At 52.0% G+C, this 21877-nt stretch overlaps 1 protein-coding gene across 1 annotated transcript in view; it reads right to left on the reverse strand.

The window, feature by feature from the left end:
• PREX2 (phosphatidylinositol-3,4,5-trisphosphate dependent Rac exchange factor 2) overlaps positions 1 to 21877 on the reverse strand; it is a 1276790-nt gene that overhangs the window by 329177 nt on the left and 925736 nt on the right. The window contains exon 32 of the mRNA XM_078687188.1: positions 19234 to 19275. Coding sequence (XP_078543314.1) covers positions 19234 to 19275 — 42 coding nt within the window. The remainder of the gene's footprint in view (positions 1 to 19233; positions 19276 to 21877) is intronic.

Here is a 21877-nt window from a genome sequence, read left to right on the forward strand (position 1 = left end):
CAAATGCCGTAAATGATACTTGTTAGAACAGAGGCTTAAGAGAAACAAAAACACAATCCCTTTGTGCAAAGAATTAACTAATATTTTGCAGTGTGTGCTTTTTAAGATCACCAGTTAAAGTACAAACGTTACCTTCTGACTCGATTTTATAATACTACTTTGAGAGTTCTTCTGCCTCTCAGCTTATTTATAGCCCTGTGGTCCAAGATATTTCGTTGTAAGATCTTCTTTGGGCAGGTTTTGGCAACACGTACTGCTGAATAACACGTGCTTCTCTGACACAAAAGCCACTTTGACTTTACCAGTGCTTGTTTGAAATAAATTGCTCAAGAATTTCCTTACTTTACGATCTGCTAGGTACATTTTGGCTTGTTTTCTTAGTGTTCCTGTAGTGATATGGCCGGGAAGTCATAAGGCATCTGAGCCGGTTTTCTTGCCCTGTTGGGCGAGCGACGGAACTAAACTGACAGCAGGCTGATGCTGGTCTTGGAAATCATGCAAGGTGACATCCGCATCTCCTGGCAACTACAGCCCTCTCTCCTCGCTGCTGCTTTTCACAACCCTTCCCTCCTCCCCACGCTTGCTGCTTATCAGCACAGGCAAGACGCACACCTCGCGCTCATTCCAATACACACCCACCCTCCATTACCAGCATCGTTCCCTGCTGACTGGCCACAAGCATCAGTCACTGGTGTTTCCTGAAATTTGCACAGATTGTTACCCAGCTGCAGCATGTGTACTGTTCAGTCCTTAGTTTATTATAAATAAATACATGCAGTTTTTCTAGGGTGCCAGTTAAGCCAGAATTACATAATACCAAGGCTGCCTTAACGGTGATTCCACCAGGAGCCTAATTTTTTCCTCCACTCTACATTTCAAATCTCAGTTTTGAAGGTTCTTTTTCACCCCTAATTTCTCCATTATGCCATTGCCTGTAGTTGTTTATAGCATTAGTAAAGTTACATGTTTAGTTTTGTCCTTTTTTACATGTAAAAACTTTTACCATTAAAAATTAAAAACAACATTAGGTCAGTATCCTTTATTTATAACATTTTACACAAAATTGTGACTTTGCACATCAATACATGTAAAAAAGGACAAAACTAAACATGTAACTTTACTAATGCTATAAATGTAACTTTTGGTAGATTTATAACTATTCACTTTACAAAAAACAAAATGAATACTTTTATAATTTGAAAAAATATAAATAAATAAAAAAAAATTACATTTGTAACACCAAAAGGTCAAACTTTTCTATTGCGAGACCTATTGCATTTTCAATGCTTGTTTTTTGTGTGATTTCTTTTATCTCCGGCACCTCCTGACGTGCCCGTCCTCCCGCCTCCCACTACAGCTCTACTTCCCCCCTCCCCCAGAATGTCCCCTGTAACGGAACTTGCCTTGGGCTACAGCCCGCCTCTCGAACCGTAGCGTAGGGACCCGTGGCGTCTTCTCCCCCCTTCAGCCCACCGGGTATGGAAGCGGTGTATAGAACACTGTCTTGGCTCGCCCTCTGCTTTTCCTCTGTCCTTACGCCTTCCCGATCCTTCTCGCGTCGTCTCTCTGCTCCAACCTCTTCACTCTCCTCTCTTCGGACCTCCTCCACTCCGTCCTCGCTCTCCACTCTTCAGACCTCCTCCACTCCATCCTCGCTCTCCACTCTTCGTACCTCCTCCACTCCGTCCTCAACTCGCCTTCCCGCTCCGGTCTCCTCCAGGTGCTCCGCTTTCTCCTCGCGTTCACTGCACACCGTCCGTTCTCCACCTCCGCCTCTTATCTCCGCCTTTGCTCCTCTCTCTTCCGCTTTCCGACGCGACTCCTCCCCTTCCAGCCGCTTGAACGCTAGAGCGTCGCCACTCACTTCCGGATTCATTAGTGGTGGCAACCAGGAAGTCTGTGTTTGCTCCATCTCGTATGGGATCTCCTGCTCCTCCTCCCCACAGTCCCCTTCTATAATACTGATAGCTCTGGCACACTAAATGCACCAGCGCTACCTTCAGAGGGTGTCCCTCTTTTGCATAGGGGCGTGCCCTATGCAAATGAGGAGATTCCTTTGACTCTGCGCCCGTGCCATATTACAGACACGGGAGCAGAGTCAAAGTAGCCCTCAGGAGGCGCACTGACAGTGTGCCATTTAAAAGGTGGCACACTGTCAGTGCGCCCCCTAACAGCAGCCCTCTGCAGGTGTTAAAGGGCATCCCTTTGCAGGGGGGTGTAGTCACAGACTGCACCCGCCTGCAAGGGGATCTCTAAACCCCTTTGAAAGTGCAGGCGGGTGCCGCCTGCACTGTGAAAACACAGAGCGGCTGCTCCGTGTTTCCACATGAATGCTCTGCCCCCAGGGCAGTGTGAGTTCGTAGCTGGCCTGGGGGAAGCACATTCACCATAATGGCGCGCATTGGCATTGTTTGCGCCCGACGCACCTTTTCAAAGGTGTGCCAGGCGCAAACAATGCCAATCCGTAATACGGCCCCTGGTGTGATGCCTATGGTCATGAATTCAATCTCTGGCAGCATCAACTCAGCCTTTTATCCTTCGGAGGATAGTGCCTGGTGTGCCATCACATTGGCAATGATAGCACAAATTGTTTTTAGTGTTTAGAAATTACAAGAATGCCATATAAAATGCTATGTAGAAAGCAGTTATTATTTGTGATACAAAAAGGGCCCATAGGCATTAAACATGCTACTCAACTCATCATTGCACGGGCACCATATTTCAGACATGTTTCCTAAACCTGTACATTTCTACACAGCGTGATCTCTCAGAATTTCCCCTTGCGTAAAGTCACATAAAAGCATATGTGTAAATTCTAAATTAGTGATCTCTAATTTTAAAGTGAATTCCAAGACCAGGGCAAATTCGCAGGATATTAAAACAGTTTGACGTTTCACAGCACACCCATCCGTCTGGGTTAACTGTGTGAGACAGAGGTTTCAAGCTGGCACGACTGAACTCTCTGCCCCTGTCATGATGCCCGCCTGTGACACATAGCTGGGCGCCCGACCTCACCATGATGTAAGAAAAAATACTCTGTAACTAATTACCGCTAGGTGCACCAGCGTACTTGGTGCCCGGCTTTCTACTGGAATTTACAAAGAATGGCAGGCACTCTGCCCACCATTGCTAACATTGAGCTGGCAGAGGGTCAGACAGTAAAGATTATTCAAGCACTGGACAGGAAAATGTTTTTGGGCACAGCAAGGAGGCCACGTCTGTGTGCAACAAATCACAGACAGGCAGACAAACATTGGCAGTGCCAACTGTTATCGCCCCATTTTATGTAATATGTGTTTTATAACCTTTACTAACACACATCATCAGCGTGAGGAGCAGTGGTGAATTAACAACATACATATATATATGGACGTGCACATACAGCAAAACAAGTATCACAGGCGTGGAGAAGATGTGGCACAGCGGCCAGAGCTGCTGACTCGAGAGTTAGGGATCCCGGTTCGAGTCTCGGCGGAGCAATATCCTGTGATTCTCGGCAAATCACCAAGGGACATATTCACAAGGAGTTAACTCCGATTTATCTCCACCTTAACACAGCAAAAGTGGAGATAAATTTAACACCCCATTCACAAGCTGGTACAAACTGCAGACAACACCAGCATTCCAGCGATAACTGCTCCCAAATTTAACTCCACGGTGGACATAACCAACTAACACTAATGAGATGCAGAGTAGGCGTTCCCATGCAAAAACACACGGGAAAACCACAACACCACATTCACAACGAACTGCCAGATCTGCGAAGCGAAGCAAAAACAGGAGATAACCCGCGGTAGCACCAGGGATTTCTCCTGACTTTTGCTGGTGTTAAGCATCATGACTACCCACAGCATGAAAGGGAGCCCAGCCAAGAGCCACCACACCTGATGACCCACAGATGCCATGGAGGCAATGATCATGCAGCTCCGATACCCATGAGGATAACAACACCCACCATTACAACCCCCAGCCCCCCACCGCCCCAACCATATTTGCCTTCTGTTGCCAACCAAATTCACAATGCCAGCCAGGGCAGACCCAGAAGGAGTAAACAATCAATTGCGTGCTCGTTGGTGCATAACTAGTCAACGTTTCAGAAACAGCTGCTTTAGGTGTTTGTTGCCGAAATGCGAAATATTAATCTTTTTCTAATAACCTGCCAACCCCTCAGCATTCACCCGTGAATGCATTTTCATCTATCACTTGTAGGTGCTGGCTGGCAGGGTCTTTCAATAGAGCGGGTGTACAGAGGTCAGAGAAAGGGCCTCTGTTGATACAGCAATGCGATATCGCCTGGGTTGAGATGGGAAATCCACAGGTATCGCCTGCTAACGCAGGAATAACTATCGCCATTGCAATGGTGTTGTTGCTTGTTTTCTCTGCCATTCACTGTTATTATCGTCATGTAGCACGGGATTGAGAATACCCTGCTATCATGGCGATAATAATCATTGTTAGGCAGTGCTAACTTCTCTGCCGATAAATGACTTTGGCGATAGTTATCGCCTGTCATTTTGAATATGCCCCTTAATCTCTAAATAAGGTGCTATATAAAAAGCTGCTACAAGAAGGAAAAGCAAAAAGAGGCAAAACTTTATTAAAAATAGTTCCACCATGAGGAGCCAAGATGGCGGCGGAGACGGACGTGTAGTCGCCCGGCTCCCCGAGCCTGTGATTCCTGCACTAATATCCTGACCTCGCTCCTGCCATAGCGCTACTGCGGGAGGACGAGTGAAACGCGCTGTTGCCGGGGATGTTTCTCCGGTGTCCCTATCTGCCCGCCAGCCAGTAACATCGAGGTGCTGGCTCGATCGCCATTGCCGAGCCCTGGGACCGGACCCCGTGTTGGTCTCGTTCTGCCGGAGACGGCTTGATCTCCTGTGGGTTGACCGAAAAATAGCTCTGCTATCCCTTCCCCGCCAACCTGGTGGCTGAGACGGCGCCTGCATTAGCCCCCCCCAATGGACGGTGTGCGTTGACCGATTGTGGGTTTACATTGCCGTCCCTTCTCAGTGCGGCGCCGAGGTGAGTCGCGCTTCTCCTCTCCTGACCGGCACGGACCTGGCTGCTTGGCTCGCTTTTGTGCTTCTTCCTGTTGGAGCCCGCGCGAGGGGGACTCCTATGTGTTATCACTCGCCAGTGGCTGGCCCGAGTTACACTGAAAACGCATCTACACTGTCCAGGAAGGGATTCACCGAGGGGAACAGTGAGCTCATTGTGGTGCTTAACATGGCGGCTGCTCCATTTACGGAACTGGCGGACGGCGTCTCGGCTCCCGACTGGACTGCCCCGCACGGCCTCGCGAGGAATGTGGAACAAGTTGGTGCGCCCAGGATTATGGATGTGATAGATCACCAGCCCGAGTTCACCTATGCCTCCGTTGTTGCCGCGATTTCCGACCTGAGGGCGGACTGGCACGAGTTTTTTCAAGCGCTTGGAGCGAAGCTGGATGAAGCCGTTATCGGATTGGGGAGTGCATTGGCTGTCGGCTCTTCTTGTTGCACCTATCAGCCCCTTCTTTGCATTGAAAGCGATACATTGTTTCCGCGGAACTGTGTAATGGAACAGCTTTCTCGCAGTGACTACTCAAACGGTCCGTCGCCAGCTTATCCGGTTGAGGTTACACTGTTTCCCATCCTGCCACAGCTCACGCAGTCGGATACTGTAACTCTGAGTTTGTGCAAGACTCCGCTGGCACTGCAACTGCTCTCGTTGACTATGACTGTCACGCATGATCCGCCCTCAGTTTATTATTTTTTGCAACAACGGGCTGAACTTGGAACAGTGTGTTTTTGGTTTGCCATCAATGTATGGGACAGGCGGGGTCCATTTTATACTTGGAGATCTTCGTCTTGCCGAGGGCGGCCATCTTCCCATTTTGTCTATACAGGGGCGGGACCTTCTCCGGGGCCATGTTCAGGGGGACGTTTGGGATCGGGGGGGCTCCTGAGATCGGGACAGGGTTAGACGGGTTCCTGGTTGTAATACTTTCTTGCCAGGTGGGGATTGGGGTTGGAATGTTGTACGTACTGGCTGCATGTATCGTATGTATGGTGTAGATTGGTTTCCCCCATCTGTCTCTATTACTGCTAGTGGTAGTTCTGTTTTACAATCATGGCGTCCTCCGAGATATTGTGACCTTTGTTACTGGCACAGTCGGCACCATATACTGGCTACCCTGATAAATTGCGGGCTATCGGCTCCGCCACGTTCTCTTTGGTTCCTGTCTCCTGATCATGGAAGTTTATTGTGACATGGGGGCTGTTTGTTTAGGGTAGCGTCCATCTTGCTCTCCTTTGTCTGCGTCCTCATTAAGGCGGCCATCTTGTCCCTTTGTTCCGACTGGGGCGGGCTTCTGCTGGGCGTCATGGTGTAGTGGTCGCTCGCGACCTGCTTAGCGCTGGAGATCTCCGGGGGTTCACTTTTGTTAGACTAGCTGGTACGATTTTGAACTGTGCCGCCTCTCTGGCGTATGTAATGGTTATAGCTCCCCACATTTGTTCTGCTAATGATGTCTATCCTGGTATTTTTGCACGTGGGGTGGGACTGTGCGTATCCTGCTATTGCCCTTATGGACGGGGTGATCATTCCGGTACTGACTCGGGGACCCGGATGTATCTGATTCACTTCTCCTTTTGGTAGTGTATTTCTCAATATTGTTGTTTCATTCGGTAAAGGGGGCTATACATGGCTGGGGGACCGGGAGTCTTGTTAGTGTTAGGGCTCCTCCCCCGTTTCCTTTCTCTTTTGGGAGTGGTGGAATAGCTTGTTCTTTTCTTCCTCCCGATACTTCAAGTGTGACCATCTTTATTTTCTTATCTTTTTTTCTTTCTCTTCTCTTCTTATTCTATATTTCGGGTTCTTTACTGGGCGACAGGCACTTTGCCGGGGGGGGGTAGGCCGTAGCCTCCGGATTGTTGTAGGGTGGGGGGGTAGATTTAGTTTTCCTCTTTTTAGTTTCTATGGGCCTTATTTCTCTAATTTCTGCGCTTTCTTGTTCTGGTTTCTGTTCTGGGTCTGCAATAGGGGTTAGTAGGGAGTGGGTGGCGCTGAGGGTGGTGCGTAAAAGTGGACTGCAGCTACTGTTGTTTTGTATGGTACTGCCATATTGACGGGGTGTTATTCCTAATGTTGTTCTTATTGATGCCGCCTGCTCATGTTATGAAGCTAATGTCCGGACTCAGTTCTCCTTGACTCTACTCTTTACTGATTTATATTTCAATCGAAACTTTAGAAATTTAACCTTCAATGCCCCTTCTCCTTGGCGGCATAACTCCATTCAATGTAACTGTTACTAATTGCTGCTATCTTGCCTGATGCCGCTGTAGAACCGCATTGCTCGCACCTGTGCTTAAAAGTCCCGTGGCCGGCCTGATGGTTGTAGGCCCGTATTTGTTCTCTTTTCGTGCACAATAAAGGTTTTCAAAAATAAAAAAAAAATAAAAAAAAAAAATAGTTCCACCAAAGCAGATGTTAACAGTGTTTCGGCTACGGGAAACTGATAAGAGAATCAGACAAGGGACCAGCGTTAGTACATGAAAGAAAATATGCTACAGCCAATAGAAATGGAGGGAAAGTAAGTGGCACGCACAGGAACCAATGAAAAGCCAGGAAAGAGAGGAGGCGGGATGCAAGCCACTTTCAAGTTAATATTAAAAAACAATAGATGTCACTAGCACAGTGCAAGCGCTGTGCAGGCGTAACCTAAAAAAGCATTTGCAATGCAATAGGTCTCGCATTAGGAAAGTGTAAGCTATTGGTATTGTAAATGACAATTTTTTTTTAATATGTGTTGGCTTTGAAAATATATAAATTAATAGCATTGTTATTCACAAAGCCAATAGCTTACACTTTCCTAATGCGAGTCCTATTGGCTATGGCAATGCTTGTTGGTAGCAAGCAAGGACAGCGCTGTTGTTGTGCTGAGTGATGATGTGGTTGGGCTGAGTGATGGGTGGTGTATTAGAGTGATGTGGTGGAGTCCCAGAGTGATGCGGTGGTGTCCCAGAGTGATGTGGTGGTGTCCCCGAGTGATGTGGTGGTGTTCCCGGGTGATGTGGTGGTGTCCCTGAGTGATCTGGTGGTGTCCCTGAGTGATGTGGTGGTGTCCCTGAGTGATGTTGTGGTGTCCCTGAGTGATGTGGTGGTGCCCCTGAGTGATGTGGTGGTGTCCCTGAGTGATGTGGTGGTGTTCCTGAGTGATGTGGTGGTGCCCCTGAGTGATGTGGTGGTGTCCCTGAGTGATGTGGCTATGGCAATGCTTGTTGGTAGCAAGCAAGGACAGGGCTGTTGTGGTGCTGAGTGATGATGTGGTTGGGCTGAGTGATGCGGTGGTGTATTAGAGTGATGTGGTGGTGTCCCTGAGTGATGTGGTGGTGTTCCTGAGTGATGTGGTGTGTGAGGGTGAGGGTGTGTGGGGGTGTGAGGGGGTGAGGGTAAGTGAGGGTGAGAGGGTTGTGAGGGTGAGGGGTGTAAGGGTGTGAGGTTGTGAGGGTGAGTGAGGGTGTGTGAGGGTGGGTGAGGGTGTGAGGGTGAGTGAGGGTGTGTGAGGGTGTGTGAGGGTGAGGGGGTGTGAGGGTGAGGGGCTGTGAGGGTGAGGGAGGGTTAGGGTGAGGGTGTGTGAGGGTGTGTGAGGGTGAGGGTGTGTGAGGGTGAGGAGGTGTGAGGGTGAGGGTCCGAAGTAAATGGTAGCAGGGCAGACATCATACGACAGAGCATAAGACAGAGAGAAGAGACTGCGTGGTGACTGCGTTGGTCAGTTTCAGAATCAGGAGGGGCAGAGTCAGCACAGTCTGCGAGGGATCACGTGTCTAGAGGCAAAGCATAGCTGATGTAGCATTGCAGCTAGCAAGTCAAGTGTTTTCAAGCTGAGTGATGTGGTGGTGTCCCCGAATGATGTGGTGGTGTCCCTGAGTGGTGCCCTTGAGTGATGTCGTGGTGCCCCTGAGTGATGTGGTGGTGTCCCTGAGTGATGTGGTGGTGTCCCCGAGTCTGTGTGGCCATATGATTTCTACAATAAAATAAACTACATTAAAATCATTTAGGGCCTGATTATGAGTTCGGTGGTCCCACCTCTGCCATCGCTTCAGAGTTGATTCACCACCGCTGACTAGGCAAACTGCCCGCCGTATTACGATGTTGTCAGTTTGATGTTTGAAAGACTGCCAGAGCATCACTGACAGCCATTCGCAGACAGCCTTGATGGCGTCGGGGGAAAGCAGCTGTCATAGGGCGGTAAGGAGAAGTTTCACAGCCATCCAAATTACGAGTTGGCTTTCCGATGAGACGACCGTGGCTGTGGGACCGCATGCTTAGAGTCGGCGGAATCGAAGAAATTGGGGTTCATAATCATCCATTTTTTTTTGTAAAAACAATTTTTTTTGGCATTTCAGAATACAGCTATTCAATATTGCAATCAGTACTTAAATTCACCACCAAGAGGATGGGATGACATTTCTTTTCTGAGTACATGCCTTTTATGATAACAATCCCGCAACCAATCCCTCCCTGTAGCCCATCCCCCTTGTCAGTGCGTCAGAGTCCTCTTTCTCAACAGCCAACAATCAACAATCCGTTCCTTCCTGGAAGCAACTGAAAGGAGGAGGTAGGCGATGCCTTCCACTAGGGAACCTGAACTCCCATAACCCTCGTCGTTACTTATGTCAGTTGTGTACCGTACCAGGAACGGGGAACCTCACCTCCGAAACATCCTATGGCGTCTGTGCCTCACTATCTCCGCTCTGGTCTCCCTCAGGTATTTGCAGCTCGGTCACAAGGGCCTCCCATGCCCTGGCTGATTCTAGCGCCCTATCATTATTGTTGGACAGGCCACATGAAGGGCTCGCTCCCTCCCCGCAGGACAGGGCCCGGGCCACCGTCAGCACCATTGCCCGGCCCAGCCGCCATCTTGGACACGGCACCACGCGGCCGTGCGGCCTCAGCCCGACCCCAACCCTGGGCCTGGCCAGGCCCCGACATCCCGGCACCACCCTCCACCCAGGAGGTGAACGGCCCACTTGGCAGGTCGATGGGAGTACGAAGTGTCGATGGCTCTCCCCCGCCAGGTGCCGCGCACCCCCAGCCTCCTCGGGCGCTGGCTCCACCCCCCTGCTGGGTGTCTGGACTCCCTCATCCCCGACCTCCCGACCTCCAAGAGCGAGGGTCCGGACATCAAAGGGCGCCAGACCTATAACTGAGGCAGCCCCAGGACAGGAAGGCAGTTGTATCCTGGAGTCGAGAGACACCGCGACGAACTCATCCTTGACGGACTGCTGGCGCTGCCACAGCCCTGCCTTGTGAACTATTGTCCTGCCTGCTGGCGCTGCCGCGGCCCTCTGCAACCTTCATCCTCGTTGGGACCTGCTGGCGCTGCCGCGGCCCGTTGTAACCTTCATCCTCGTGGGACCTGCTGGCGCTGCCGCGGCCCGTTGCAACCTGCATTCTCGTGGGACCTGCTGGCGCTGCCGCGGCCCGTTGTAACCTTCATCCTCGTTGGGACCTGCTGGCGCTGCCGCGGCCCGTTGCCACCTACGACCTCTTCGGGACCTGCCGGCGCTGCCGCGGTCTGACCCCTCCGAACACCGAGCTCGAGGATTGTGAGCCATCACCGTTACACCCCCGTACCCGTGGGTACCCAGACTGTCCCGCTACCCCCTTCCCCTACTAGAGACTAGAATTGAGAGGATCATCGTGTCCTGATTGCCTTGTATCGTACCACTCTACTCCCAGAAGTGCCTATAAAAGGTGTTACCCTGAACTTTGTGTGGTGTCCATCTGTGGGGGGGAAGTTACCTGTCTGTGCGATCACTGTGCTCGGCCGACCCTCCAGGTCCCCGTCTAACATTGGTGGCCAGCGGCGCGATCCGAACCAACGCGTACCGTACAGACAGTAACTCACCCTACGACTAAAACCACAATGACGACCAAAGAGAGCGGATCGGCGGAGAAGTTCCAGATGGAAAAGCTGGAAGAATAAAACCACCGAGAGCTCAAACAATTTTGCATGGACTTAGGCATTGCTACCACCGGGCTAAGCACAAAAGAAGACTTCAAAAACGCCCTAGAGGCCTGGACAGAGACAAATACCGCAACCCCCCGGGACCCCGCAGCCCCGGAAGTCAACACCACCCGGACGGAGGAACGGAGAACAGGCCCCTCCCATGAAGAGATCCAAGAGCGAGAAAAAAATAGATTACACGAGCTAGACTTGGCACGACTCAGATTAGACGGAGAATTGAAACTGGCGGAACAAAAAATAAACTTAGAACACTTACGGCTCAGAGAAGAGCGAGAGGAAAAACAGAGACAGAGAGACCTCGAAGAAAAAAGACTGGCATACGAGCACGAGTGCAAACTAGCGGAGATAGAAATGCGCAAACTGAACAAAAACCTAGGGGTGCCCGAGCAACCGCACTCCCCGGGTCCTACCGAGCAGAAGGTCCACATCCCCAAGGATGTGGTCCGAGAATATCACCGGAACGACGACATACAGCAGTGGTTCAAGGCCTATGAGATTGCCATGACCGCCCACCGGGTCGCTCGAAGTGACTGGGGAGCCGGTCTATGGGGGAGATTCGTCAACGAGGGTCGTGATGCCCTGCTGCAGCTTCCGGACCATCAAATGACGTCCTATGACCACATGAAGGCCGCCCTCCTCAGTCGATATGGACTTACACCCGAAATGTACCGCCAGAGGTTCCGCAACTGCACCAGGATCCCAGGTACGACGTGGTTGGAATACGTGAACTATTTCAGCCGAGCCTTCGAGGGGTGGATCAAGGGTAACAACGTAACCACTTACGAACAACTCTTCAATCTCATTGTGTGGGAGCACCTCTCCAACAACTGCTTTGTCGAGCTCAGGCAGCACCTCCTCGACAGTAAATTGACTGAACCCCGGCAGCTCGCCACCGAGGCTGACCGGTGGGAGAGCACCCGAGTGGCCCGGAGTGGGCCGAATGAGCAGAACAGAACCAACCAAGGTCACCATCGTCCCCGAGGAGGAGGAGGAGGCCCGGGCCGGGGCAGAGACGCCGCCCCGGCCGCACCCACTAACGCCACCCCGGCCCCAGCAGGCCGGGGAAACCCCCCGATGCGCCCGGGGTTCCGAGCTAACGTGACGTGTCATCGATGCCAGCGAGTCGGCCACTATGCCAGTGACCCGACCTGCCCGAAGAACCAGGCCCCCGGGCCCCGCCAGATGGCGGCCGCCGCCCTGGGAGAAGAACAAGTCTCCGAAGACACGGAGACCTATGAGTCGGAGCAGTTCGAGTGGGAACCCGCCGCCATGACCCTGGCATGCCTAGGAGGAAGAGACATGGTCCCGCGGACTCCCCTGCCCGCCAACACTCGGAAGTACAGCCAATGGGTGAGCATCAATGGGCGCAAGGCCGAGGCCCTGCGTGACACCGGGGCCAGTGTGACGGCCGTCCGCTGTCACCTGGTGACCCCAGAACAAATCCTACCAAACGTACTTTGCCCCGTCCGATCGGCAGATAACTCAGAGAGCCTGTGTCGGATGGCCTGCGTCCCCTTCGAATGGGGAGGAGTGTCCGGCATGCTGAAAGTAACTGTCCGTGACGATGCCCCCGTAGACTGCCTCCTGGGGAACGATCTCGAGAGCTCCCCGTGGGCCGCTGTGGAAAGAAGAGAGCATCTGGGGATGTTGGGTCTCCCGGACTGGGCGTGCGTAACCACCCGGTCCATGGCCACCCGCACCATCCCTAGACCAGAAGAACCAGAATGGGCAGCACCTCCGCCCTCGATCACTCCAGAAGAAGACTTCCTCCAGACCGACCACCCGGACCCCACCCCAGAGGGGTCCACACAGCCCCCCGAGCTTCCCGACCTGGCTCAGTGGCGTCAAGAAGGGGGGCCCACCCAGGAACAATTCCGGCAGGAGCAAAAGACCTGCCCCTCCCTCGAGGGATTGCGACAGCAAGCGCTCGCCCAGAGCCAAGGAGACACCACCGGGGCCCACTGGGTTTATTGGGACAATGATCTCTTGTACAGCGAACAGAAAATCGCAGAACTAGGGGCCGGGCGAGTGCTGGTGGTGCCCCTCCACTTCAGAGACTTCCTGTTGAACCTAGCCCATGATGTCCCCCTGGCCGGGCACCTGGGCCAAGACAAGACCTACCACCGCCTGGTGACTCACTTTTTTTGGCCCAAAATGAGAAATGACGTATCCAACCATTGCCGGTCCTGCCCGACCTGCCAGGCCAGTGGGAAGAGCGGCCGCAAACTCAAGGCACCCCTACAACCATTCCCCGTGGTGACCACCCCGTTCGAAAGGGTGGGAATAGACATTGTGGGGCCCCTGGACCCCCGAACAGCACAGGGACATCGCTTCATCCTGGTCCTGGTGGATCACGCTACCCGCTATCCTGAGGCGGTCCCCCTTCATACGATAACAGCCCCAGTAGTGGGTCGAGCCTTGATGGGGATCTTCTCTCGAGTGGGCTTCCCCCGGGAAGTCGTCAGCGACAGGGGTACGAACTTTATCTCAAAATACATGAAGTCCCTCTGGCAACAGTGTGGGGTCACCTACCGATTCACGACCCCCTATCACCCTCAAGGGAACGGACTGGTTGAGCGGTTCAACCGCACGCTCAAAGGGATGATTGGGGGGTTGGAAGAGCCCCTCCGTCGCCAGTGGGATGTGCTACTACCGTGCCTTCTCTTTGCCTACCGAGAAGTCCCCCAGAAGTCCCTCGGCTTCAGCCCTTTCGAACTCTTGTATGGACACCCGGTGCGAGGCCCGCTCAGCCTAGTCAAAGAAGGCTGGGAAATGCCCCCTCTAAAGAACCCTCCAGATGTTTTCAAGTACCTCCTAACCCTCCGCAACCAGACCAGAAGGTTCAGAGAGATGGCAAAAGCAAACCTGGAGGCCAGTCAGGAGGACATGAAAAGGTGGTACGATCAAAATGCATCCTCCATCGAATTTGAACCCGACCAACAAGTGTGGGTAATGTCTCCCACCGAACCATGCGCCCTGCAAGACAAATGGACGGGGCCCTTCAAAGTAATCGAGCGCAAGAGCCCTGTCACCTATCTCATCGATATGGAATCTTCCCGAAACCCTCTCCGGGTCCTCCACGCTAATAGACTGAAACCCCACTTTGTACGCTCCGAACTCAGTCTCCTGATGGCAACCGACAATGGAACCGAGGAGGACTCCGAACCCCTTCCTGACCTCCTACGGTCACGGGAGAAGGACGGCTCCGTGGACGGGGTCCGACTCTCGGAGGCCCTCACCCTGGAACAGCGCCAAGACTGCCGAGTCCTCCTGCTCCAGTTCTCCACCCTGTTCTCCCTCACCCCAGGGGTCACCCCCTGGTGCTTACACGACGTGGACACTGGAGACAGTCCCCCTATCCGCCATCGGGCCTACCGCGTACCAGATCGGGTACGGGCCTGCATCCAAGAGGAGGTGGCCAAGATGCTCACACTCGGGATCATCGAGCCCTCAGACAGCCCCTGGGCCAGCCCAGTGGTACTGGTCCCCAAAGCGGCCGCCCCCGGCGCCACGCCGGAGCTCCGGTTCTGCGTCGACTACCGGGGCTTGAATGCGGTCACCAGAACAGACGCACACCCCATCCCCCGAGCAGATGAACTAATCGACCGCATGGGAGCTGCCCGCTACCTCAGCATCTTCGACCTGACAGCGGGCTACTGGCAGATCGGTCTCACACCCCGGGCCCAAGAACGATCGGCATTCTCTACCCCTGATGGCCACTATCACTTCAAGGTCATGCCATTCGGCATGAAGAATGCGCCAGCAACGTTTCAGCGGCTAGTAAACCAGGTCCTGGCAGGACTCGAAGGATTCAGCGCCGCCTACCTGGACGATATCGCTGTGTACAGCCACCACTGGTCCGACCACCGCCACCACCTCCGAGAGGTGCTACAGGCCCTCCAACGAGCTGGCCTCACGATCAAGGCCAGCAAATGCCAAATTGGCCAGGGGTCCGTGACCTATCTCGGGCACCAGGTGGGAAGCGGTCTGGTGGCCCCTCTGCAACTCAAGATCGCTGCCATCCAGTCGTGGCAGTCCCCCATCACCCAGACCGAGGTCCGCGCCTTCTTGGGACTCACAGGCTACTACCGACGGTTCGTGAGGGACTATGGCAGCATCGTAGGGCCCCTCACGGAACTCACCTCCAAAAACCAACCAAAGAAGGTCAACTGGACCCCAGACTGTCAAGCGGCCTTCGAGAAGCTGAAGGCCGCCATGTGCTCCGCCCCGGTGCTCCAGGCCCCCGACTACAGCCGGGAATTTATCGTCCAAACAGATGCCTCCGACCATGGCGTTGGGGCAGTCCTTTCCCAGCTGAACCCCGAAGGACTTGACCAGCCAGTGGCTTTCATCAGCAGACGGCTCCTGGCCCGAGAACGACGCTGGAGCACCATCGAGAGGGAGGCCTTCGCCGTGGTGTGGGCCCTCAAAAAGCTCCGGCCTTATCTCTTCGGCACCCACTTCCGGGTCCAGACCGATCATTGACCCCTGCAATGGCTCATGCAGATGCGGGGGGAAAACCCGAAACTACTACGTTGGTCCATCTCCCTGCAGGGGATGGACTTCACTGTGGAACATCGACCCGGCCAAGACCACGCCAACGCGGATGGCCTGTCCCGCTTTTTCCGCCTCGACGAGGAAAGTCCCCAAGAAGATGGGTGACTCTCCCCGCCTTCAGCTGGGGGGGACGCATGTTGGACAGGCCACATGAAGGGCTCGCTCCCTCCCCGCAGGACAGGGCCCGGGCCACCGTCAGCACCATTGCCCGGCCCAGCCGCCATCTTGGACACGGCACCACGCGGCCGTGCGGCCTCAGCCCGACCCCAACCCTGGGCCTGGCCAGGCCCCGACATCCCGGCACCACCCTCCACCCAGGAGGTGAACGGCCCACTTGGCAGGTCGATGGGAGTACGAAGTGTCGATGGCTCTCCCCCGCCAGGTGCCGCGCACCCCCAGCCTCCTCGGGCGCTGGCTCCACCCCCCTGCTGGGTGTCTGGACTCCCTCATCCCCGACCTCCCGACCTCCAAGAGCGAGGGTCCGGACATCAAAGGGCGCCAGACCTATAACTGAGGCAGCCCCAGGACAGGAAGGCAGTTGTATCCTGGAGTCGAGAGACACCGCGACGAACTCATCCTTGACGGACTGCTGGCGCTGCCACAGCCCTGCCTTGTGAACTATTGTCCTGCCTGCTGGCGCTGCCGCGGCCCTCTGCAACCTTCATCCTCGTTGGGACCTGCTGGCGCTGCCGCGGCCCGTTGTAACCTTCATCCTCGTGGGACCTGCTGGCGCTGCCGCGGCCCGTTGCAACCTGCATTCTCGTGGGACCTGCTGGCGCTGCCGCGGCCCGTTGTAACCTTCATCCTCGTGGGACCTGCTGGCGCTGCCGCGGCCCGTTGCAACCTGCACTCTCGTGGGACCTGCTGGCGCTGCCGCGGCCCGTTGTAACCTTCATCCTCGTTGGGACCTGCTGGCGCTGCCGCGGCCCGTTGCCACCTACGACCTCTTCGGGACCTGCCGGCGCTGCCGCGGTCTGACCCCTCCGAACACCGAGCTCGAGGATTGTGAGCCATCACCGTTACACCCCCGTACCCGTGGGTACCCAGACTGTCCCGCTACCCCCTTCCCCTACTAGAGACTAGAATTGAGAGGATCATCGTGTCCTGATTGCCTTGTATCGTACCACTCTACTCCCAGAAGTGCCTATAAAAGGTGTTACCCTGAACTTTGTGTGGTGTCCATCTGTGGGGGGGAAGTTACCTGTCTGTAGGATCACTGTGCTCGGCCGACCCTCCAGGTCCCCGTCTAACAATTATCTAGTCGCCTGGCCTGTTGCAGCCGCAACGCACTCTCTGCCTTCGCCCATCGCTCCAGGGTAGATCTCCAGCGCGAGTAGCTGGGGCCCCGGCTGGATTTCCAATGCATGGTGATTTCCCGTTTGGCCAGTATCAGGCCCAAGTCATAGAATTTACTGGTGATGCGAGTACGGGGGGTGTGAGGGAACCACAATAATAAACAAACGCCCATATCCGCTTCAATGTGCCGATCCGTGACAGCATTCAGGCAGGCCACCACCGCCTCCCAGTAATCAGTTAGCTTCGTACAAGCCCAGAACATATGGGCAAAATCCGCACCTTCCAATCCACATCTAGGGCAGAGTGAAGACGCGCCCTCAAAATACTGTGAGATCTTAACCGGCGTCAGATAAGCTCGGTGGAGAGAGAAAAAATGGACCATCTGAAACCTGGCATTCCTAGTGCCTTTTCATGCTCGCCGCAAAAGATGCGGCCAAGTCGATTCGGGAATCGGTCGCCCAATATCCTCTTCCCATTTGGTTTTTAATCCGTCCAAGGGCTGCAGCGTTTCCGTCGATAGTCTCCTATAGAGACAGGTGACGGCCTTGTAAGTGCCAGCCGCCATAACCACATATTGACAGCTCTCAGATGTCGGTGGTTCAGAGAGACCCTTCTTCCAATGGCGCTGGATACTAGCCACCAGCGAGGCGTGTAACAGGTAATCCCCCCTCGGGAGGTCGTAATCATCGCGCAAATCCTGAAACGAAAGCAATGATCCCTCCTTATACAGATCACCGATCATTTGCAGGCCTAGTTCTTCCCAAGTCGCCAGTGCTGACTAATCCCCACCATGTGGCAAGGCAGTGCTCATCCCTAGTGGGATCTCAGGGGCATATGGGCGAGCGACGCAAGCTCGCCTATGACAGCGCAGCCAGCAGTTGCGGATCGTCCGCTCCTCGCTTGAGAGTAGGGAAAGGTCCAGTTTCTGGCCCAAAATAATGAAGGACATGATATGTCTCGGCAGGAACCCGCCTGCAGTCCCCTCCGGGCCTCTAAATTCGAGAGCCACCACCTGGGTAAGCCACTGCAACTGGGCCGCTAAATAATACCATTCAAAATCAGGGGCAGCTAGTCCCCCGTCCGATCTAGGGCGCATCAATGTGGCCAGCGCCACTCGCCTCCTGCCCGTTCCCCAAATGAACTCGGTGAGCAAGGAGCGCAACCTGGTGAACACAGATGCCGGGATCCAGACCGGTAGTGTGCGAAACAAGTACAATAGTCGGGGGTTCATAATCATCCATTTCCTTTTCTTCCCTTTAGTCTCCCACGTGAATGCCTTCCTCTAGGTCCCCCTTCACAGCAGCTTCTTGACCCCGAAGAGAACGAACATTTTCGCGCAGAAATCTAACTAAGTTCATTTTGCAGTATTTACCCATTAACTGGACTGGGCACATATGGTACAGACTCCAACAATGGGAAAGTACAGTCAGTAAATATTTCTGCACATGTCATGCATATGTGTATACTGCAGTCAAAATAGACACACCAGCATTAACATAATATTCCCTGCCGTCAGAACAGCCGCGGCCGGTAGTGGGAGTACCGGCAGGGCGGTGACATGGGGAGGTGGAGGGGCAGGGCGGGGGGGTTGTAATGTATGGATTACGGACTTTAAAAGGTAAGTAAACATAAAAATAAATATAAACGAATTTCGTTGCACACACTGCATTGCATTTGGTGATGTAGTGTGTGCAACAAAATTCGTTTTATTTCTTTTTATGTTTACTTACCTTTTAAAGTCCATAATCCATACATTACTACCCCCCACCCTGCCCCTCCCCACGTCACCACCCGGCCGGTACTCCCACTACCGGCCGCGGCTGCATCAGAAACACTGCTGCAGGGCCAGTTCGAACATCGTAATATGGCAGGTGGAAGACTGCTGCCGTGCCGGTCTTCTTGGGACTGCGGAAGTACGGCAGTAAGAATGTCAAACTCGTAATCAGGCCATTCTTTTTATTGGAGCAATACATGTTCAGCATGGTTGAAAATGTGAGCATTTAGTGCAGTTTACGTCCAGTTTTTCAGCAACATGGCTCATAGGTGAAGAAAATGTTTCACACTGCTTGCAAAACAAAGTGCTATTTCTACTAAACATAAGATTCTTTCTTGTGTCAGTAATATCATTTCCTTAATCTAGACTGCTGGTATCTATTTGCTTTTGCAACACCTTTCACAACTAATCCCTGTTGATTCCCCTTACTATTCATTTTCTTTATGTATTCATTGGTGTACAGTTCAGTGAAAATTCATGAAAATCACCTATTCGTTGTATACTTTTAATACATATTCATAATTATAAAAATAAATGTTAATACGAATTCATAACATTTATAAAACAAACACTTGCTCTTAAACATTACCTGTATATTCCAGGAGGGCCAAGAGGATCCGGGTCTTGACCTCTGAAAGAGAAAACAGACACAAAAATGGGTGCTACACATGGTTTACCTGAAAACCAACAACATCCTTCTGACATGAGATGTTTATCCGGTATGTGAACAGATGTTATCATGAGAGTATAAGGTGAGCTCCAAGAACGCGTTTTCTCCTTTGTTGTTTATACGAGGCAATGGAAATATACAAGCACAGAAACAGCCACTTTCTTCAGGTGCAGGCTTAACCGGCCTCTCTGTTTAATCCGCCTAGCCACTCCAAGCGAATGTATGACGTTACAACGCATGCTTTTACCACGCATGCTGTTACAACGCAGGTTTTACTACGCATACCATTACAACGCATTACACTTGGGGGTGCTGGATAGTGAATAGTTTAATTTACTATTCCAACTCCAGTCCCCGTGGACACTAGGGAAGGTGTTGGATAGTAAATTAAACGTATTCCCTATCCTAGAGCGCCCCCCAGTGTAATGCGTTGTAATGGTATGCGTAGTAAAACCTGCGTTGTAACAGCACTGCGTGGTAAAAGTTGCGTTTGTAAAGGATGTTTACCCTCCAAGCAGATTCAAACAGTGTTTTTTCAAACTCACTTTGATGATTCTTCGACTACAACGGGAAAAGGCCACACGATGCGGAAGCCTATTTTTAATCTTTTTCTTAACATTTTTAAATTAAATACAATCTGAGTTTTGCTGAAATGTCAAAGAATTTACCTTTGCAGGAGCTGTTGTCTTCGAATTATGATGTCACAGGGTCTTACTGATCCATAAGACATTTGTCCATTGTGGAAGGATTTGGAGTTTAGAGTTGATTTAGAGTTGGGTGGTAATGAAAAATTCAGCAGAATCTGTAGGAAATAACTTCAGACAAGAATCCACTGGAAGAGTTTCCCAACGCTGAGATAGTGTTGTATTGTATTGATATTCATAGTGTATGGAGGAAAGTCTGATGGTGGATTTTTCTTGGGATTTTGGACTGCTGCCTGAAACTGTAGGATAGCCTTCCCCACCCAACTCTAAATCTAGACCAGTAGTATCTACCAATTTAAATCACCCCATGTACAAGGGAAATCATTTTAATGAGCAGTAACAATTAATTGGGTACTGTTGAGGAAGAAATAACAAGGAGTCAAACGCATCGGTAAGACCCACTTAAATGATCAGTGCATCTCCAGGCACTCCGCTGACTGGAGCCTTCACCAACATTTCAAGTCAAGCTTCATGCCAAGGTTCTAAATGGGAAGTACCAACTGCTGGGAGGGCAAGAGGGAGAGCATGAAGGCTAGGAGATAAAGGTAAGGATGGAGTAGAAGAAAGAGGTTGAGGATATAACAGGTACCTTCTGTAGTTTCCTTCTTACGTCAACCTTGGAAGGACACTTCAATACCATCAGCACAGAAGCATCTAAACCATGAACTTTGTACTGTACCCTCCTGAAGCTCCATTACTTGGGAATGATAAGGATGCTGACTAGAGGTAGGAAGAGAATAATTTGGGAAAAAAACATGTGGCCACTGCAGCTTCCTCCAAAGTCTTTGTCTCTGCCAGTGCTGCCAATGACAGTACCAACACAACGACTTACCATCACACTCTACATGTGTCACAATTTAGACTATTCCCGGCCCCCAACGCTACAAGAATGGCTTGGTCGGCAGGTGCTATTCCTATCTGATATATATTGAGTTAATAAACAACTGTTGTTTTGCTCATCTCCAAATTAGACAAGCAGCGCCATCATGTTGCAGACTTTCATAATTGCTGGGGTTGGCAATTAAGTGTCGTTTCCAAGCACCAAAAGCCATGGGCTCATATTAATTTGAGGTAGGTCCTGCCAATTCAGTCTAGTGCAATTCGATAAAATACAATACAACAATTTGTTGATATGACAAGCATGACAATATTCTCTTATTTATTTAATTTGAGAGCATGTTTGTAGAGTGCACGGTGGCACGCAATGTTTCCACGAGGTGAGATATGTTGTTCAGATATAAAGGTTCCTTTATTCCAAATGATATGGACCCACAACAGCAGGAACGACACCTGGGCCGGTTCAGGAGCTGCAGGGACTGGTTTTCCCTGATGGCTACCAGAACCTCTTGAGTGCTCCATTGAACATCATGACTTAAGCACTATTAGAACATTGGAATGTTGGGAGCTCCATTGCAGACAATGGAGTGCCCCCTGCTTCTACGGGCCGGTAAAGGCCCGCAGAGCAACATTCCAATGTTCTATAAAGGCTTCTCGAAGTTCGAGGGGATTTATATCCCCTCGAGCTTCGAAAACCCTTTGTTTAATTTATTAGAACATTCTGCCCTCTAGTGGCAGAATGTTCTAATAGCCTTATTGCCCTTCGTAGCAGGGCTATACGGCTATTAAAGTCCCGCTGTTTCGTTAAAGTCCCTCGCCTTCCGCTCGGGCCTTTAACGATTCAGCGGGCCTTTAATAGTCGGTATAGCCCGCTACGGCGGGCTATAAGGCTATAATAACATTCTGTCTATATACAGAATATAGTAAATATCTTCAGCACTACAATGTTCAACATCAAGGCGCAATCACAGAAAGAGAACAGTACAGCGGACCATTTAGCAGAACACGTGCACATTGAGAGA

Source organism: Lissotriton helveticus, chromosome 4_1 (assembly GCF_964261635.1).
Source record: "Lissotriton helveticus chromosome 4_1, aLisHel1.1, whole genome shotgun sequence".
In the NCBI taxonomy this organism is placed as follows: Eukaryota; Metazoa; Chordata; class Amphibia; order Caudata; family Salamandridae; genus Lissotriton; species Lissotriton helveticus.